This window comes from Coregonus lavaretus (assembly GCF_964263955.1).
Source record: "Coregonus lavaretus genome assembly, chromosome: 23".
Taxonomy (NCBI): domain Eukaryota; kingdom Metazoa; phylum Chordata; class Actinopteri; order Salmoniformes; family Salmonidae; genus Coregonus; species Coregonus lavaretus.
The window spans coordinates 32,584,457-32,605,733 of NC_140010.1; the positions used below are offsets into that span (position 1 = coordinate 32,584,457).

Below are 21,277 nucleotides of genomic sequence, written 5' to 3' on the forward strand. Positions count from 1 at the left end.
CGTTTCTTGAGGATTAAATTGAAATTACAACCAACTTTCTATGGCTTGTTTTAGAAATAGTGATATTTGGGAGATGATTTCCTTTTCAAATAACTGAAAGTGAGAGGTTGTAATCTGAATAAAGGGGCGGCAGGTAGCTTAGTGGTTAAGAGCGTTGTGCCAGTAACCGAAAGGTCGCTGGCTCTAATCCCCGAGCCGACTAGGTGAAAAACCTGCCGATGTGCCCTTGAGCAAGGCACTTAACCCTAATTGCTCCTGTAAGTCGCTCTGGATAAGAGCATCTGCTAAATGACGTAAATGTAATATAAATGTAAAAGGCCATTCTTGAACATGGGGTGAGACAATCTTACTAATTTGCTAGAGAACCAGTTCGGATTTAAGTATAACTTTTGTATGACTGAAGCTTTTAGTGATAGGTCTAATGCTTTAATATTTTATAATTTCTGTCCTCTGAATTCATGTTCATTATATAAATAGGCCTGTTTAATTTATGTCTGGCTTGCCATTCCAAATAAAACGGAATCTTTTTAAATCTTTTTTATATTTTTATATATTTAAAACTGTTCGCTAGGCTTAGGCAAGACCATAAGCAAATATTTAAACTGTGATACTACTAAAGAGTTAATCAGGGTGATTTTTCCACAAAAACACAGGTATTTACGGTACCTTTCCATGATAGCAAGATCTTATCTATTTTTGCTAACTTTCTATTAACATTTATTGGAGTGAGATCATTTATTTCATTTGGGATATGTATTCCGAGTATATCCACATCACCGTCTCTTATCTTAACTTAAATAACATATTCTGGGAGTTCTGCCAGATGATCCTAAGGAGGGGGTTTATCACATCTTTACCAAGCACAGACAGGAACCAAGGATTATTTATGACACTAAGACAAGATTAAAATTTTCAAGGCAGTCTCTTCACATGATAACATTTTCCATCACATTACGCATAGGGAGACAAACTAAACATCCCTGCATCTGCCACAAGTGTCACTCAAAGTGGCAAAGACTGTCACTCAAAAATGGCTGCTTTATGTCCTGTGTGTGTGACAGGGTTTTACCTGATGGTGAATATGTCTGGTAGCGGGGACGGTGAGACCGCGGTCGTCTCTGTTCCTCTTACGGTCCAAACCACGGACCTCTGTGTTGGATTCTGGTATTACATGTTGGGACCATCTGTGTCCAACCTGGACCTCCTAGTACAGACGGTATGTACAGTAGACAACTACCGGGGTTATAGCATATATGGGCTGGTTTCCCAGACACAGACTCAACCTGGTCGTGGACTGAGAAGTACTTTCAATTCAGAATCTGCATTGAGCTTGCTTTTAGTCCAGGACCAGGCTTAATCTCTGTCCTGGCCGTATATGTTTTACACTGATGTTTTAGAAGGAGTTTTAAAACTCTGGGCCCTAGTTACATTATAACAAACATACAGAATTCCCTGATGAATGCTATTGCCCAAATCATTATCAGTAGATGTATTAGTGGCAAGGGGGTTTCGAGTAACATATGGTAGCCTTCTACAATTGGTTGAACTGACAGTTGAACAAGTGCCTTTCATCATCTAGCTTTTATGTTATTGTCCTCTAACTTGCACGTAAATACCTACTCAACTAATAGTTTCTGTTTTTTAATGCGTCATATGTAAGAGTATTGTAACATTTAGTATTCTCTTCATGGTAGAAAACATCAAGAACTGTGGTGTGGACTCGCCAAGGCAGCCAGGATTCAGAATGGATGAATGCACAGGTTACACTCAGCATAGCAGACACACAGGAGGTATGCACACGCACACACACGCACGCACACACACATGCACAGTGGTAATGATGTATGATCTGTGGTCCAGGTTCAGTTCTCTGGAAGCAGGAATACCTCTGGCAGTGGGTTTATAGCCATCGATGATGTCACAGTCAAGGAAGGAGCCTGCAAAGATCAAAGTAAGAAATACGTTCATAATGGCTCTATATACACACTGCCATGTGTGATTGTTGTTATTATATTGCCACTAATGCACATAGGTTATACTATATTGATCATATCACATACTAGAGTTCTATTTAATTCTGTGGGGTTATACCATATCAAACTCATCATGTAGGCAATATATTTCCTCACTGATTGAGACTATGATGATATTCTATTGGGAGAGTATGGGGAAGCAGCAGGGTAATAAGTGTTTGCTTCATACAGATCCGTGTGGATTTGAGGTAGACTCCTGGTGTGACTTTGAGGTAGACATGAGTCACAAGGGGCGCTGGGACCATTTGAGAGGCAGAAAGGACCGACTGGACCACACCTACAGAACTGAGAAAGGTGAATGTTATTGTGGCCAATATCATTGTGTTTGTGAAGGGTGGTAGAAAAGGAAGGCATATATATTTTTTATTGAACCTTTATCTAACCAGGCAGTCCCATCTGGCCGTCTTTGGGAAGCAGGTCAAACAGTAGTCATTCATGGCATTGTTAGGCTGCCAATCTAGCTGGTGCAAAGGGATTTGAGCACCTGTTAAAGCGCTGCATAAATCCAATCTATTATTATGACAATTATTGATTGTCTGTGTCTGTCCTGTAGGTTTCTATCTGACTGTGTTGAAACTGAACTCAACGGAGATCGAGGTGGCTCAGCTGCTTTCTCCAGAGCTAAGCTCTACCACAGGGATGTGTGTTCGTTTCTGGTGAGCTCAGTCCCTCGCTGTTACCTCACTCTCCTCCCAACTCATCTCTCCTCACCTTACTTTTCCCCTCTCACCCCTAGCCTCATTTCTCACCTCACTCTCCTACTAAAAACCTCACCCCTCACCTCCTACTCCTCATCCCCCCAATCATTTTACCTCTGCCCTGATCTCTCACTCCGCCTCTAGGTACTGGCTGCCTGCTGGCTCCACTGACCATCTGTCAGTGCATGTCCTGAGGAGCAGCGAGCAGGGCCCGGCTCTGTGGCAGCGTTCTGGAGCTCCCTCTACAGGCTGGGAGGTGGCAGAACTCACTGTGTCCGCCCCTAACACCTTTAAGGTTAGCTCACCTAGCTAGCTACGCAACACTGTACGCATTCTAATTGGCTCTGGTACTAGCCATTCCTATGATCAGGTATCCTCATTGGAAAGAGGATAGGGAAGTGACTGATTGATCTCTTTCCACTTTCTTCTGACTTCACCCACCCACGCCCCCCCCCCCCATGCCCCCAGGTGGTTTTCAGAGCAGAGCATGCGCCGGGCTCTGATTCGACGGTGCAGATTGATGATGTGTCTATGAGGGAAGGAGCCTGTACTCCCATGGGCAGCTGTGACTTTGAGTCTGGCCAGTGTACCTGGGTCAATGAGGCCCGGACAGACGGACATGACTGGGTACAGGCAGACGGACGCTTCCATGGCCCAGACACTGACCACACCAGTCAGACACCAGAGGGTGAGGGCTTGGACCACAGCACCGCAGGCAGTTACAAGAGAAACACGTCTATAGTCATATAGTTGAAAATCATGCTCAAATATGATTCCCTTTAAATTAAACCTGTAAAAGAGAATATGTTCTCAGTCAACTTAGCTAGTAAAATAACGGTAAATAAATAACCATGGAGATTATACACACACAATTTTAATGACTTAATGTTATTTTGCACCAGATACTCATGACAACAAAATAGCAACAAGTTGAAAGCTGAAATGATTGTTATTGTCTTAGGATGATGACTGATGTATACGTGACCTCTATTGTGATCTGTTCTGCTATCAGGGAGGTTCTTGCTGAGCCCGGCCCTGACCCAGAACCAGAGCAGCCGGGCTGTGGTGGTTTCTGAGTGGATCCAGTCTCAGACTGAAGCCACCTGCCTTACCGTCTGGTACCACATGAATGGCAGGTCAGAACCTCGACTTACAGGGACTTTACTTTTCTTAGAGGGAAGTTATTTTGTGTTGTGTCCGGTACATTAAAACCACATATGACAAGTTACATACATCAAAAACAAGACATACACACCCTCTGGTTGGAGTAATTGAAATTTTTGTCATTTAGCAGATGCTCTTATCCAGAAGCAATTTAGTGTTAAGTGCCTTGCCCATGGGCACATCAACAGATGTTCTACCTAGTCGGCTCGGGGATTCGAACCAGCGACTTAATGGTTACTGGCCCAACGCTCTTAACCGCTAGGCTACCTGCCGCCATATTGAACTATACTATTGTAATGAACTGTACATGAACTGTACTTTTGGGATGGCAGGAGACATTTAGCCTAACACAGGGGCTCTATATTGGTAGAGTTTGGTAGGAGTCAACATTTCTCCAATAGAATAATTATCTGTTCCCCTTATGTCTTCCTTATTGTGCAGTGAGTCTTGGGTGCTGCGTGTGTTTGTGCGCTCTGGGCCAACAAAACAAGAGTTACTGTTTGAGACCCAATCTGGAGGATCCAACTGGACCCGCTTCTCTGGCTCTGTGGAGAAGTCCGGCCCATTCCAGGTACAGTGACTGGTTTAATGCTTTGTAAGCAGCTCACACACTGGTCCTACACAGCTGAGTGTACTTTCTAACCCTGTCTGTCTAGGTGCTGATAGACGCAGAATCTGGAGACCATGGATTTATTGCTATTGATGACATCACTGTAACGCCAGGGCTTTGTCCAGGTACAGTACAAACAATGTGGAAAGCATTATAGCAATAGTTGTAGACTGGTTATGGGCAAATCAAAGCAACAAGGCTAACTGTCCCTGTTCTCTGTTGGCCCTTGTACCCTACACCTGTTTCGGTCCCCCCATACCCTATTCCATGTCCTTTCATCCCATGTCCACCTGTCCCGACAGACAATGAGACTAGCGGGGACTTTGTGGGGTGCTCCTTTGAGAACGGTACCTGTGATTGGGCGGATGTCAGTGTGGGCCAGTTTACATGGCAACGGGGCAGGAATGGCACTACCACGGAGAACACTGGCCCGTCAATAGACCACACCCTGGGCACTGAGCTGGGTAAGACACACACACACACACACACACACACACACATTTAAGACGCACACACTACCCTTGTAGTTCTACTTTAGTTCAGCTCTGTCTGTCCTGTGTTCCTCCAGGCTGGTACATGGCAGTGGAGTCTAGCCATGGGGATGTGAACAGCTTTGCAGCGCTGCAGAGTCCCGCCATGAAGCAGGCCAGTGCTGTGTGCTTGCTAGTGTTCTACTACCACCTGTATGGAACAGGTAAGATGCTCCAACACATATGCATGCATGCGTAATAAGTACTGTATGTTTGTGCGTGCTTGCATGTACTGGTAACTGCCCAAATAAAGGAAACACCAACATAAACTGTCTTTAATAGGGCGTTGGGCCACCACAAGCCATCAGAACAGCTTCAATGCACCTTGGTATAGATTCTAAGTGTCTTGAACTCTATCGGAGGGATGCGACATCATTCTTCCACGAGAAATTACATCATTTGGTGTTTTGTTGATGGTGTGGAAAAAGCTGTCTTAAGCACCGTTCCAGAATCTCCCATAAGTGTTCAATTGGGTTGAGATCTGGTGACTGAGACAGCTATGGCATATGGTTTAAATTTCTTTCATGCTCATCAAACCATTCAGTGATCACTCATGCCCTGTGGATGGGGGCATTTTCTTCCTATAGGAACATAGCCATGGTAGCCAAAAGAATGACCTGCCCAGCATTTTTATGCATGACCCTAAGCATGATGGGATGTTAATTGCTTAATTAACTCAGAAACTACACCTGTGTGGAAGCACCTGCTTTCAATATACGTTTACCTGTATGTGCATGTTTGCGTTTCTGCGTGTTTATTAGGGCCGGGATGATATCAGTATGGCGATACTCGTTAGTATCGTGGCAAGGACACAAAACACAAACATCATTATGTTGTTGTCCAGAGTCACATTTATTTATTTCCCAAGCTATAGCACACAATGTTTTACATACAGCAGGTTTTTAAAGGACCAAAGAGTTTGGTCTGCTTAGTGTTTTAATTTTTGGTATGGACAGTCCTAGTGTTTATGGGTGCGTGTGTGTGCATGCTTGTGTTTATGTCTATGTTTGTTGTCAGGTATAGGGGAACTCAGCGTGCTTCTACAGGAGGGCTCCAGGACCACTCCTCTGTGGTGGCGGTCGGATGACCAGGGGGATGCGTGGCGTCGGGGCGAGGTGACGGTAGGTCGTACCCCCCAGGTCTTCACCCTGCTCTTCCAGGCCACCAGGACCTTCAGTCAGCTAGGGGACATCGCCATCGACGACATCCTCTTCCTCAACTGTAGTCTGCCTGGTGAGCAGCAAACACACAAAGTGACAGTAGCCATGGGTTGTGTTACTTGTGTTATAGGGGAAGGGAAACAATTACGCTATAAACTACAATGGCAATATCCTAAGTGGTCAATTGTATTTAGGGGAATATAGTATAGCATAGCATAGCATAGCATAGCATAGCATAGTACTACCTGTCTATTACAGGAGCTATATATATTGAATCTCACTTTGCTCCAGTGCTGATTTGAAGCAGTCTTTGATGAACTATGTTTTCTCTCCCCCTCAGAGCCCCAGGACTCCTGTCCAGCCGGAGTGTTCACCTGCTCTAACCGTGTGTGTGTGGAGCAGAGCCGAGTGTGTGACTACACCGACGACTGTGGGGATGGGACTGATGAGGCCGACTGTGGTGAGTGAGAAGGACAGTTTTGTAAGCAGGGAAACTCTGGTTCATGCTTTTAACAAGGGCCTGGAGTTTTTCCTCGCCAGGTCACATAATAATAACAAAGAGCTCTAATCGGTTGGTTGTATCCTGAGTCATCCCTTTCCTCTGTCCGTGTGTATCCAGAGAAGCAGGGTTACACGGGGCACTGCAGCTTTGAGCAGGGCCTGTGCTCCTGGGAGGAGAGTGAGGTGGACACCCCCGGGGCTGACTGGACCTTCCAGAAGGGAGAGAGCGCCTGGCCTCAACACGGGCCGCCGAGGGATCACACCAAAAACAATGGAGCAGGTAGGTCCACCTACTGCACTTAGAGATGAATTATAGTGTGTGGATCAGGGAGTTCAAGAATTGCCCCATGGCCATCCCTGTAGTCTTTCATCACAGATTTAAAGAGTAGCAGCGCTCATGTGAGATTTAGTTCTGGGTGCCGAGATGACCATCCCCCATTACTGTCAGTGCTGTAGATATGGGCCGGTTCTTTGTGATAGGCGGGTAAGAACGAGGTTGTCTTTATAGCTCGGTCCTCTGTAGCTCAGCTGGTAGAGCACGGCGCTTATAACGCCAAGGTAGTGGGTTTGATCCCCGGGACCACCCATACACAAAAAAAAATGTATGCACGCATGACTGTAAGTCGCTTTGGATAAAAGCGTCTGCTAAATGGCATATTATTATTATTATTATTATTATTATTTTATGTTTCAGGGCACTATGTGATTCCTGGGAGCCACCTGACTGAGAAGCGCCAGACATCAGAGATGCTCTCCAGCACTCTGCTACCCAGCTCCAACTGCACCGTGAGTCTCTACATTCACAACGACTCTGTCAATCACAATCTATATTGTTCACAATGAACACTGATGTTACATCAACACATAGAGTTGGCTAGAGGGCGGATTTGCCACAAAGACTGTTTTAGCCCGCAATAGTGCTGCCTGTGCTGTCACAGAATCGATCATGGAAAAGATAGGAAATGTGCCCTCTTTCCATCTCTATGCACCAACAGCAGCTCCGTATCCTCCTCTGGCTAGTCTGTGGTTCCCTCAGTGAGACGCTGCTCTCTGTCTCCCCCTACAGGTCAGGTTCTACTACTACAGTCAGGATGAGGAGATGGCCAGTCTGACTGTGAGGCTGAGGACAGACCACAATGGGGCTGATGACACTGTGCTGTGGACCAGAGACTCATCACAGGACTACAGCTGGCACAGGGCAGAGGTCATACTGTTCTCACCGGTCAACAGCAAGGTCAGAGAGGACAACACACACACACATACAAACACACACACACACACAATTTATTTAGTGTGTATTGCATAACAGATTGGACGGCTCATTGGTGTGTGTGTGCGTATGCTTGTGTATCTGCAGATTGTATTCCAGTATGCGAGAGGAGAAACCCATATTGGTCTGGTTGCAGTTGACGATGTTTCCTTCTCCAAGGAGTGTGTCCACGACCCTAACAACAGCCAGCTGCCTGTCAACCCACCTTCCTCTGTCCCTCCCACTACTCCAGCCACACCCACTTCCTCAGTCCCTCCCACCACCAGTGCCTGTACGTTTGAGAGTGACCAGTGTCTGTGGAGTGACACCAGCGAGGGCGTCAACAGGTGGCAGAGACAGGAAGCCGGTAACCACACAGTACCAGAGACGGACCACACGACTGGCACAGGTAACCACACTGGACCACACACTGACCGTACACATGACCACAACCACCTACCAATGACAAGGCAACAGTTGAAGCTCATGTAAAACCATTTAGCATAAAGTTGCGTTCTGTTATTTTCATTTCACCAGTGACAACTCGATCGGTACTATTAACACAATTGGCCAAGAAGAAAACAGCAGCAGCACTTTTGATGGGAAATTAAAGTTACAGATTGCATGTTTAAGCCCCTTCCCTTCTGCCTCCTACTTTGTGAATAGGCTACTACATGGCAGTGAATTTCAGCCAGTCCCAAATCGAGGCTCGTCTCCAGAGTCCCGCCCTCCCATCCTTGTCCCCCTACTGCCAGATACTGTGAGTGACAGACAGGACAGCCAGTAGGCTGATGCCATGAGCCCGCCTTCGATGTCTACCTGTGGATATTGACCTCAGTTTTATTCAAAAATATTTTATATTAGAGCCTCACGGACAATGTATGAGCGTCTCTCGCTCTCTCTCTCTCTCTCTCTCTCTCTCTCTCTCTCTCTCTCTCTCTCTCTCTCTCTCTCTCTCTCTCTCTCTCTCTCTCTCTCTCTCTCTCTCTCTCTCTCTCTCTCTCTCTCTCTCTCTCTCTCTCTCTCTCTGTCTCTGTCTCTGTCTCTGTCTCTGTCTCTCTGTCTCTGTCTGTGTTCCTCCCAGGTTTCACTTCCAGATGCGTGGTAAAAGTGTAGGGTCTCTGAGTGTTCTTCTGCAGGAGGCTGAGGGCAAAGAGATAGCACTATGGTCACGCACACTCACCACCGCCCCCCAGTGGAGCCCAGAGCACCTGCCTCTAGGTCAACACCTGCAGCCCTACAAGGTGTGTGTTCCCACTGAGATATACCCGTTACTAGCTTTATTTATATGACTCCATTGGGCCTAACATTGAACTGGCATGGTATTTCAGTCATAAACCACATGTTTAGGTCAAGGAGTTTTTTTTTTGACTGACCATGTTACTAGACCAGGAAAAACTCTGGGCACTACTAAACTCTACTAGGGCCGAGAATATTCTCTTCTCAGGTCAGGCAATCAGGAGAAACCTCTGGACCTACAGCATGCTAGTTGACTGTACTGATGTAATTGTCTGTCCTCTCAGGTAGTGTTCAGAAGCTGGGCTGGGGAGAGCCTATCAGATGTCTCCCGTGCTGTCGCTCTGGACGATATCTCCTTCTTCAACTGTGACACATCCTACCAGCCACCAGGTAGGGCAGGACTGCATTAGCAATACATGTGCAGATGTTCTAGGATCAGTTTAGCCTTTTAGATAATAAGGAATACGACTAGGTAGACGGGGGGACCTGATCCTAGACCTGATCCTAGGTCAGCACTCTGAGAAGTTTTATGAATATGGGCCCAGGCCACATCATGTCATTTCTTCATGTCATTACTTTTCTCTCCCCAGCCCTGTCTGCCTATGACTGTTCCTTTGAGAGGGACCTGTGTGGCTGGGTGCAGGGGGCAGAGGAGGAACAAGACTGGCAGATGAAGTCTGGTCCTACAGACACCCCAAACACTGGGCCTGCTGGGGACCACACCACCACCACTGGTCAGTCCCACAGTTGCATCACATCACCAATCAATGTATTCATTTCATGATGATGTACATTAAATCACACCCTGTCCTGGAACTTTAAAGGGGTAGTGTAGTGTGATACATTTTCAAAGTACCAGCTACTGGGCGTTACACGGAAGACATTTTCAGCATCAGTGTTTAATGCTAGCGATATAGTAGGCTATGGTTCTTCCCTCACTGTTTCTGGTACTTTTAAAGGGGTAGTGTGACCAATGGTCATGATTACATCAAATCTGGACAATATAACGTAACTGGTTGGAACTGTTGGCGTTTTTTAATGTTGGCATTCAGCAGGGTGTGTTCAATTGCTTCAACGGTTCCAACCTGTTGCATAATTCAATGGTTTCCTTAATCAGTGTGTTGTTTAATTCCTAGGGTATTACCTGTACATCGAGAGCTCTGCTCCCAGCGCCGTTGGTAGCGTTGCTCAGCTGAAGTCCCAGTTGCTGCCCCCTGCAGGGCCCCAGGGGTACTGCCTCTCATTCTGGTACCACATGTTTGGGCCCACAGTAGGATCACTCAGGATGGTGCTACACACCACACAGTCCCGGCTAGGAACAATGGTATGAACAGACCCTGGATCAGAGATTAGGGGTAACATCTACCTTCTCCCCTGTCTTTAAAAATGTGGACACACCTACTCATTCAATGGTTTTTCTTTATTTTTACTATTTTTTACATTGTAGAATAATAGTGACGACATGAAATAATGTAACCAAAAAAAGTGTCAAACAAATCAAAATATATTTTATATTTGAGGTTCTTCAAATAGCCACCCTTTGCCTTGATGACAGCTTTTGATTTGTTTAACACTTTTTTGGTTACTACATGATTCCAATTGTGTTCTTTAATAGTGTTGATGTCTTCACTATTATTCTACAATGTAAAATGTTTTACAAATAAAGAAAAACCCTTGAATGAGTAGATGTGTCCAAACTTTTGACTGGTAGTGTATAGCTAATATCTGACCCTAGATCAGTGATTTAGAGCCATCATCTACCTGCTCTTCTGTCTTTATCTATAGGTGTGGTACAGGGGTCGCACTCAGGGGGATGAGTGGCTGCTGGCTCAGAGTCATGTGACCTTACAGGAAGTCCACCAGGTGGTGTTAGAGGCCTCGGTGGGCGGAGAGGCGGGGGACATCGCCATCGATGACGTCACCTTCACCGTGGGACCCTGCGCCCCATCAGGTACACTTCATCATAACTTCAAGTCTTAGCATGCATTTGTTTGTTTGTTTGTTTGTGTGACTTTTTATATGTTGATATACCTGTATATCTTTAAGTATATGTTGATATACAGTATATTTTGTATATGTTGATACACTACATGATCAAAAGTATGTGGACACCTGCTCATCGAACATCTCATTCCATTATCATGGGCTTTAATATGGAGTTGGTTCCCCCTTTGCTGCTATAACAACCTCCACTCTTCTGGGAAGGCTTTCCACTAGATGTTGGAACATTGCTGCGGGGACTTGCATCCATTCAGCCACAAGAGCATTAGTGAGGTCGGGCACTGATGTTGGGCAATTAGGCCTGGCTCGCAGTCGGCGTTCCAATTCATCCCAAAGGTGTTCGATGGGTTGTCAGGACTCTGTGCAGGCCAGTCAAGTTCTTCCACACCGATCTCGACAAACCATTTCTGTATGGACCTTGCTTTGTGCATGGGGGCATTGTCATGCTGAAACAGAAAAGGACCTTTCCCAAACTGATGCCACAAAGTTGGAAGCACCGAATCGCCTAGAATGTCATTGTACGCTGTAGCATTAAGATTTCCCTTCACTGGAACTAAGGAGCCTGAACCATGAAAAACAGCCCCAGACCATTATTCCTCTTCCACCAAACTTACAATTGGCACTATGCTTTCGGGCAGGTAGCGTTCTCCTGGCATATAGTGTATATATGTTGTATATCTTTAAATATGTTTTACCTTCCAGACCTGTGTGACTTTGAGGAGAGCAGTTGTAACTGGCTTCAGCAGGCTGATGATGACGGTGACTGGGTCAGGGGGTCGGGGTCCACCCCTAACCCTAACACCGGTCCGGACTACGACCACACCACCAACACCGCCACTGGACACTACTTCTACCTGCCCTCATCAGGGATTGACCAGCCTGGACAGACAGCCAGGATGGCCTCCCCACTGTTCCCTGCAGGTGAAAGAGATATCCTGCGTCCTGTTTCTCTACCCTTCTGCTCTAAGTGTGCACTTGTTCACTACACTTCGTGGAACTAAAAGGAAAGGACTAGTGGAAGATTGGTGTAAACCCATGCCAACCCCAATGCTATTCATTGCATGGGGAAGAGTGTACAAGTGCACACTTTGAGAGAATTGGAATGCAATCATAGACTGGCAGCAATCTACTACAGATGACAGAGGTTTTGTCTCAAACCATACCCTATTATTTCACTCACGTATAGTGTACTACTTTTGAGCAGATCCCTATGGAACACTGAATAAGGATGTGTTACCTGTCTGTCTGTTTGTGGTGTAGGTAAAGGGGTGTGTCTTCAGCTGTGGTACCACATGTCCGGGAGGGGCATGGGGACGCTGAATGTGTACCAGTGGAGTGAACAAGGGAGCCAGGTAAAGCTGCTGTCCCACTCAGAGGACCAGGGGGCTCTGTGGAGGTTTGCCCAGGCAACGCTGCAGCTGGACAGGGAAGATTACAGGGTGAGCCCATCTTGACGCTGTGGGATGCCATCCTAGACCAAACACACTGATGATTGCTATGCGTCGAAACACAATGGTTTTAGTTTCTATTCCCATCCTCCTCCAGCATAACACATCCTGCAAATTATCCTGGTTATCCAATCCAATATGTTTTAGTAGAATTGGTTTGTTGAGTCATTAAGGCTCAGATTAATAGAAATGGTCCTTGCTGCATCCATATAACTATATCAGGGGTTTTCAATCCTCTCCTCTGGGACCCCCAGCCATTCCATGTATTTGAACTATTCCACAGCTAGCACACCTGATTCAACTTGTCAACTAATGAACAAAGATAGTGCCAAAGGAGAAGGGCAACATCTTACGAGCTCCAACCCAACTTTTCTATTTAGTGGCTTTTTTCATGTTTACCTTTACTTTTCTTGTACAGAAGGTTCATACTATTATCAAATATGACCGCCAAGCACTTCTGGAAATCAGATCGACAGTTAGTAACCTTGATTTTGACTTCAAATACGACTTCAACTCCGACTCAGCTGTTCCCCTGTTCATACCGGACCCTACTCCTTTGTTCCATGGGATACCAAAAGGCCGGAGGCATAAATGCAGGAGACGAGGTGGAGTCCTAGTGAAATTGAGGTCGAAGAGGAAACCGAACGGTGCTCCCCTCCGTTCTATTGGCAAATGTCCAGTCACTCCGAGAACAAGATGGATGAGCTTCATTCGAGAGTCTCCTATTATAGAGACTTGAAAAGCTGCAATTTAATATGTCTTACTGAAACATGGCTGGATGATGACGCTATGCTCGTAGGACTCGGTGGATTCTCCATGCAGTGGCAGGATCGGACGGCGGCATCGGGGAAAATGAAAGGAGGCAGTGTGTGTTTTTCATAAATAACAACTGGTGTGCTGCTTCAAGTGTGAAGGAAATCTCAAGCTTTTTCTCACCTGATATAGAACACCTCATGGTAAGCTCCAGACCCTTTTATCTACCAAGAGAGTTCTCATCCGTAACTATCACAGCTGTCTACATTCCTCCTCAGGCCAACACCACCCTGGCAATCAACGAACTGTATGGGGCCATAAACAAACAAGAAACCGCTCATCCAGAGGCAGCACTTCTACCAACATGTCTCCTGCGCCACTAGGGGCGCTAAACCTCTAGACCACTTGTAATCTACCCCTAGAAACGCATACAAGGCACACCCTCGTCCTCTCTTCGGCAAGTATGACCATGACTCCATTCTCCTGCATCCTGTTTACAAACAAAAGCTCAAACAGGAAGCACCATTGATGTGCTCAATACGGAAGTGGTTGAACGAAGCAGATGCCAGGCTACAAGACTATTTTGCTAGTACAGACTGGGATATGTTCCGGGTTTCATCCGATAACATTGAGGAGTTTACCACAACAGTCACAGGCTTCATCAATAAGTGCATAGACGATGTCGTCCCCACAGTGACTATAAGAACGCATCCCAACCAAAAACCATGGATTACAAGCAACATCCGCGCTGGGCTAAAGAGCTACTGCTTACAATGAATGGGACACGGACATGGACACATACAAGAAATCCCACTACGACCTCCGACGAGACATCAAACATGCAAAAGGACAATATAGGAGGAAAGTGGAATCCTATTTAACCGGCTACGATGCTTGTCGTAATTGGCAGGGCTTGCAGACGATAACAGATTACAAAGGGAAACCCAGCCATGAGCTGCCCAGCAACACGGAACTCCCAAACAAGTGAAATACCGTTTATGCTCACTTCAAGGAATATAACACTGTGCCTCGCATGAAAGCCCCTGCTTTTCCGGATGACTATGTGATCTCGCTATCCGTGGCCGATGTGAGCAAAATGTTTAAACAATTACAAGGCAGAAGGAATACCAGGGTGGGTTCTCAAAGCAGACCAGCTGGCAGGTGTCTTCACAGGTGTCTTCACAAACATTTTCAATCTCTCCTTGTCCCAGTCTGTAATCCCAACATGTTTCAAGCTGACCACCATTGCCCCTGTCCCCAAGAGCTCCAAGGTAATTAGCCTAAATGTAATTATGAAGTGCTTTGAAAGGCTGGTCATGACACACATCAACACCATCATCCCAGACACCCTAGACCCACTCCAATTCGCATACCGCCCCAAAAGATCAAAAAATGACTCAATCTGAATTGCACTTCACACTGCCCTCTCCCACCTGTACAAGAGGGGAAATAGCTATGTGAGAATTCTGTTCATAGACTACAGCTCAGAGGTCAACACCATAGTCCCCTACAAGTTCATCACCAAGCTAGGGACCCTGGGACTGAACCCCTCCCTCTGCAACTGGATCCTGGACTTCCTGACGGGTCAGCCCCAGGTGGTGAGGGTAGGCAACAACCCAACATCTCCGCCTCACTGACCCTCAACACAGGGGCCCTTCAGGGGTGTGTGCTTAGTCCTCTCCTGTATTCCCTGTTCACCCACAACTGCATGGCTGCGCACGACTCCCAACACCATCATCAAGATTTCTGACGACATGACGGTGGTAGGCCTGATCACCGACTGCGATGAGTCAACCTACAGGGAGGAGTTCAGAGACCAGGACAACATAATCTCCCTCAATGTCAGTAAGACCAAGGAGCTGATCGTGGACTATAGGAGAAAGAGGGGAGAGCACGCCCCCATCCACATCTATGGGGCTGTTGTGGAGTGGGTCGAGAGCTTTAAGTTCCTTGGTGTCCACATCGCTAAGGACTTAACATGGTCCACACACCCTCACAGTTGTGAAGAGGGCTCGGCAGCACCTTTTCCCCCTCAGGAGGCTGAAAAGATTTGGCATGGGCCCTCAGATCCTCAAAATGTTCTACAGCTGCACCATCGAGAGCATCTTGACTGGTTGCATCACCGCTTGGTATGGCAATTTCACCACCCTTGACCGCAAAGCGCTACTAAGAGTGGTGCGGACAGCCCAGTACATCACTGGGGCCGAGCTCCCTGCCATCCAGGACCTCTATATCAGGCGGTGAAAAAAATTGCCAAAGACTCCAGCCACCCAAGCCATAGACTGTTCACTCTGCTACCACCGGCAAACGGTACCAGAGCATCAGCTCTCGGACCAACAGTCTCAGAGACAGCTTCTACCCTCAAGCCATAAGACTGCTAAATAGCCAGACTGCTAAATAGTCAATAGTCAATTAATGGTACCCGAACTAGATGCACTGACTCCATCTTGCACTGACCCTACGCACACTCGCTAGACTTTATTTACATACCATATATGTGACCAACCGCCTCGATTTGGTCCTATGTAGCAACATTTGAAATTGTGTTTTTTACATTGGATATAAGTAGAGACTCAGAGCTACAAAATGGTATATCATACACTGCAGTTGAGGAACAATTAAGTAATTATGCTTTGAAAGTTGATAAACTTTTAACCCCACTTTTGAGAAAATGGCCCTTGAATGTTTTGGGATACCTACTGGAGAGCTGTTCTGAGTCTACACCTATTCAGCATCGTTCACACCCTCTTAAGCCTTAGCCCCACCCACCTCTTTAAGGATTCACATGAGGCCATGTGCTAAACAGAGTGAGTAAGGTACTGTATTAAACAACCAAAGATTTCAAGACTAAAAGTGCTGAAAGTAGTAGCCTATAATAAGGAAAAACTCCAGGTAAAAATACACTTTCTCTAGTCCTTGGACTATAGCCTAATCTGATTTTGAAAGTGTCCAGATAAAAATATTGTATAAATATTTTATAATTATTAGGTGATGCTTACCCAAAAACAAATGTTAAATTGATGAGTCATGTGAAAGAAATGCTATAACCACCCTCCAGCCACATCTAGCTAAGTGGATGGGTCACTGTTGTCTAGACATGTACACATGTTCATGAAATACAATAGATTGCCGTCACCTGGCTAACTTGATGGGGCATCTAACCATCGGGCGAAGTGGAGTCTTTTGTTTAGACATGTAGCTAACTAGCTAAACAATGAACCATATTCCCAACCCATAGCTACAGTACAAAAAAATTGTCATAACTAGCCACCATGTGTGAAATGCTGGACTATGAATAGCTAAAGCTAACCAACTACGTTCAATGTTAGCTAGCTAGCTAACATTAGCCTATAACTAGCAATACAAATGGCTTTCTGAGTTTCAAATAATATTACTACACAGATCATACACGTAACGTTAGCTAGCGAGCCAGCAAGCTAACGTTCGCTAGCTAGTGAACAGTACGCTTTAACTTAAAATGAAAACGACTTTCTGCCAAAATTAGAAACATACACTACCAGTCAAAAGTTTGGACACACCTACTCATTCAAGGGTTTTTCTTTATTTTTACAATTGTTTACATTGTAGAATAATATTGAAGACATCACAACTATGAAATAACATATATGGAATCATGTAGTAACCCAAAAAGTGTTAAACAAATCAAAATATATGTTATATTTGAGATTCTTCAAATAGCCACCCTTTCCCTTGATGACAGCTTTGCACACTCTTGGCATTCTCTCAACCAGCTTCATGAGGTAGTCACCTGGAACGCATTTCAATTTACAGGTGCCTTGTTATAATATTATTATGTGTTATAATTATAAACTCTTGGCATTATATCTTTCAAAAAGACTGCGGTAGCAAGGATTATCTACACTTACTGAGCAGCTCATGTTACAGAAGCGTGCTACATGGCAGACCAATCCGAACTCACCTCTTGGCAAAATTATGTTCAAATGCCTCTCCTGTGAAGTAGTGACGTGCGACATACAGTTGAAGTCGGAAGTTTACATACACTTAGGTTGGAGTCATTAAAACTCGTTTTTCAACCACTCCACACATTTCTTGTTAACAAACTATAGTTTTGGCAAGTCGCTTAGGACATCTACTTTGTGCATGACACAAGTAATTATTCCAACAATTGTTTACAGACAGATTATTTCACTTATAATTCACTGTAACACAATTCCAGTGGGTCAGAAGTTTACATACACTAAGTTGACTGTGCCTTTAAACAGCTTGGAAAATTCCAGAAAATGATGTCATGGCTTTAGAAGCTACTGATAGGCTAATTGACATCATTTGAGTTAATTGGAGGTCTACCTGTGGATGTATTTCAAGGCCTACAGTGAGCGAAAAAAGAACAGTGAGAGACAGAATAACAACAAAAAAATCCAGAAAAACGCATGTCAAAAATGTTATAAATGTATTTGCATTTTAATGAGGGAAATAAGTATTTAACCCCTCTGCAAAACATGACTTAGTACTTGGTCGCAAAACCCTTGTTGGCAATCACAGAGGTCAGACGTTTCTTGTAGTTGGCCACCAGGTTTGCACACATCTCAGGAGGGATTTTGTCCCACTCCTCTTTGCAGATCTTTTCCAAGTCATTAAGGTTTCGAGGCTGACGTTTGGCAACTCTAACCTTCAGCTCCCTCCACAGATTTTCTATGGGATTAAGGTCTGGAGACTGGCTAGGCTACTCCAGGACCTTAATGTGCTTCTTCTTGAGCCACTCCTTTGTTGCCTTAGCCGTGTGTTTTGGGTCATTGTCATGCTGGAATACCCATCCACGACCAATTTTCAATGCCCTGGCTGAGGGAAGGAGGTTCTCACCCAAGATTTGACGGTACATGGCCCCGTCCATCGTCCCTTTGATGCGGTCAAGTTGTTCTGTCCCCTTAGCAGAACACCCCCAAAGTATAATGTTTCCACCTCCATGTTTGACGGTGGGGATGGTGTTCTTGGGGTCATAGGCAGCATTCTTCCTCCTCCAAACATGGCGAGTTGAGTTGATGCCAAAGAGCTCGATTCTGGTCTCATCTGACCACAACACTTTCAGACAGTTCTCCTCTGAATCATTCAGATGTTCATTGGAAAACATCAAACGGGCTGTATATGTGCTTTCTTGAGCATGGGGACCTTGCGGGCACTGCAGGATTTCAGTCCTTCACGGCGTAGTGTGTTACCAATTGTTTTCTTCGTGACTATGGTCCCAGCTACCTTGAGATCATTGACAAGATCCTCCCGTGTAGTTCTGGGCTGATTCCTCACCGTTCTCATGATCATTGCAACTCCACGAGGTGAGATCTTGCATGGAGCCCCAGGCCGAGGGAGATTGACAGTTATTTTGTGTTTCTTCTATTTGCGAATAATCGCACCAACTGTTGTCACCTTCTCACCAAGCTGCTTTCCGATGGTCTTGTAGACCATTCCAGCCTTGTGTAGGTCTACAATCTTGTCCCTGACATCCTTGGAGAGCTCTTTGGTCTTGGCCATGGTGGAGAGTTTGGAATCTGATTGATTGATTGCTTCTGTGGACAGGTGTCTTTTATACAGGTAACCTAGCTTCTTGAAACGGGTCACACACTAGTGTGCTCCTAATCTCAGCTCGTTACCTGTATAAAAGACACCTGGGAGCCAGAAATCTTTCTGATTGAGAGGGGGTCAAATACTTATTTCCCTCATTAAAATGTAAATCAATTTATAACATTTTTGACATGCGTTTTTCTGGATTTTGTTGTTGTTATTCTGTCTCTCACTGTTCAAATAAACCTACCGTTAAAATTATAGACTGATCATTTCTTTGTCAGTGGACAAACGTACAAAGTCAGCAGGGGATCAAATACTTTTTTCCCTCACTGTACCTTCAAACTCATTGCCTCTTGCTTGTCATCATGGGAAAATCAAAAGAAATTAGCCAAGACCTCAGAAAAAAATGGTAGACCTCCACAAGTCTGGTTCATCCTTGGGAGCAATTTCCAAACACCTGAAGGTACCACGTTAATCTGTACAAACAATAGTACGCAAGTATAAACACCATGGGACCCGCAGCCGTCATACCGCTCAGGAAGGAGACATGTTCTGTCTCCTAGAGATGAATGTACTTTGGTGCGAAAAGTGCAAATCAATTCCAGAACAACAGCAAAGGACCTTGTGAAGATGCTGGAGGAAACAGGTACAAAAGTATCTATATCCACAGTAAAACGAGTCCTATATCGACATAACCTGAAAGGCCGCTCAGCAAGGAAGAAGCCACTGCTCCAAAACCGCCATAAAAAAGCCTGACTACGGTTTGCAACTGCACATGGGACAAAGATCATACTTTTTGGAGAAATGTCCTCTGGTCTGATGAAACAAAAATAGAACTGTTTGGCCATAATGACCATCGTTATGTTTGGAGGAAAAAGGGGTCTGCTTGCAAGCCGAAGAACACCATCCCAACCGTGAAGCACGGGGGTGGCAGCTTCATGCTTTGGGGGTGCTTTGCTGCAGGAGGGACTGGTGCACTTCACAAAATAGATGGCATCATGAGGAAGGAAAATTATGTGGATATAATGAAGCAACATCTGAAGACATCAGTCAGGAAGTTAAAGCTTGGTCGCAAATAGGTCTTCCAAATGGACAATGACCCCAAGCATACTTCCATAGTTGTGGCAAAATTGCTTAAAAACAACAAAGTCAAGGTATTGGAGTGGCCATCACAAAGCCCTGACCTCAATCCTATAGAACATTTGTGGGCAGAACTGAAAAAGCGTGTGCGAGCAAGGAGGCCTACAAACCTGACTCAGTTACACGAGATCTGTCAAGAGGAATGGGCCAAAATTCACCCAACTTATTGTGGGAAGCTTGTGGAAGGCTAACTGAAACGTTTGACCCAAGTTAAACAATTTAAAGGCAATGCTACCAAATACTATTTGAGTGTATGTAAACTTCTGACCCACTGGGAATGTGATGAAAGAAATAAAAGCTGAAATAAATCATTCTCTCTACTATTATTCTGACATTTCACATTCTTAAAATAAAGTGGTGATCCTAACTGACCTAAAACAGGGAATTTTACTAGGACTAAATGTCAGGAATTGTGAAAAACTGAGTTTAAATGTATTTGGCTAAGGTGTATGTAAATTTACGACTTCAACTGTATGCCTAGCTTCTTGAAACGGGTCACATATACACACTAACTCCCACTAAACTGTCACTCCCACACAAATCCCTCACACATTCAAACACTACATACACACGCACACACACACACACATACAGTGGGGAAAAAAAGTATTTAGTCAGCCACCAATTGTGCAAGTTCTCCCACTTAAAAAGATGAGAGAGGCCTGTAATTTTCATCATAGGTACACGTCAACTATGACAGACAAAATGAGAAAGAATAATCCAGAAAATCACATTGTAGGATTTTTTATGAATTTATTAGCAAATTATGGTGGAAAATAAGTATTTGGTCAATAACAACATTTTCTCAGTACTTTGTTATATACCCTTTGTTGGCAATGACACAGGTCAAACGTTTTCTGTAAGTCTTCACAAGGTTTTCACACACTGTTGCTGGTATTTTGGCCCATTCCTCCATGCAGATCTCCTCTAGAGCAGTGATGTTTTGGGGCTGTCGCTGGGCAACACGGACTTTCAACTCCCTCCAAAGATTTTCTATGGGGTTGAGATCTGGAGACTGGCTAGGCCACTCCAGGACCTTGAAATGCTTCTTACGAAGCCACTCCTTCGTTGCCCGGGCGGTGTGTTTGGGATCATTGTCATGCTGAAAGACCCAGCCACGTTTCATCTTCAATGCCCTTGCTGATGGAAGGAGGTTTTCACTCAAAATCTCACGATACATGGCCCCATTCATTCTTTCCTTTACACGGATCAG

General features: G+C 45.1%; 1 protein-coding gene across 1 annotated transcript in view; it reads left to right on the forward strand.

Annotated features, from left to right (window-relative positions):
* The window catches only part of LOC311150483 (MAM and LDL-receptor class A domain-containing protein 1), a gene marked incomplete at its 5' end in the record, with an annotated part of 50,784 nt that overhangs the window by 18,010 nt on the left and 11,497 nt on the right, over window positions 1–21,277 (forward strand). Inside the window, 25 exons of the mRNA XM_084187981.1 lie at window positions 1,062–1,216; window positions 1,861–1,951; window positions 2,205–2,327; window positions 2,587–2,689; window positions 2,876–3,026; window positions 3,200–3,419; window positions 3,744–3,867; window positions 4,337–4,466; window positions 4,552–4,630; window positions 4,808–4,969; window positions 5,074–5,199; window positions 6,053–6,268; window positions 6,536–6,655; window positions 6,815–6,976; window positions 7,391–7,482; window positions 7,763–7,930; window positions 8,054–8,354; window positions 8,612–8,705; window positions 9,030–9,189; window positions 9,469–9,574; window positions 9,775–9,918; window positions 10,321–10,508; window positions 10,970–11,135; window positions 11,888–12,106; window positions 12,446–12,624. Coding sequence (XP_084044107.1) covers window positions 1,062–1,216; window positions 1,861–1,951; window positions 2,205–2,327; window positions 2,587–2,689; window positions 2,876–3,026; window positions 3,200–3,419; window positions 3,744–3,867; window positions 4,337–4,466; window positions 4,552–4,630; window positions 4,808–4,969; window positions 5,074–5,199; window positions 6,053–6,268; window positions 6,536–6,655; window positions 6,815–6,976; window positions 7,391–7,482; window positions 7,763–7,930; window positions 8,054–8,354; window positions 8,612–8,705; window positions 9,030–9,189; window positions 9,469–9,574; window positions 9,775–9,918; window positions 10,321–10,508; window positions 10,970–11,135; window positions 11,888–12,106; window positions 12,446–12,624 — 3,779 coding nt within the window. The remainder of the gene's footprint in view (window positions 1–1,061; window positions 1,217–1,860; window positions 1,952–2,204; window positions 2,328–2,586; window positions 2,690–2,875; window positions 3,027–3,199; window positions 3,420–3,743; window positions 3,868–4,336; window positions 4,467–4,551; window positions 4,631–4,807; window positions 4,970–5,073; window positions 5,200–6,052; window positions 6,269–6,535; window positions 6,656–6,814; window positions 6,977–7,390; window positions 7,483–7,762; window positions 7,931–8,053; window positions 8,355–8,611; window positions 8,706–9,029; window positions 9,190–9,468; window positions 9,575–9,774; window positions 9,919–10,320; window positions 10,509–10,969; window positions 11,136–11,887; window positions 12,107–12,445; window positions 12,625–21,277) is intronic.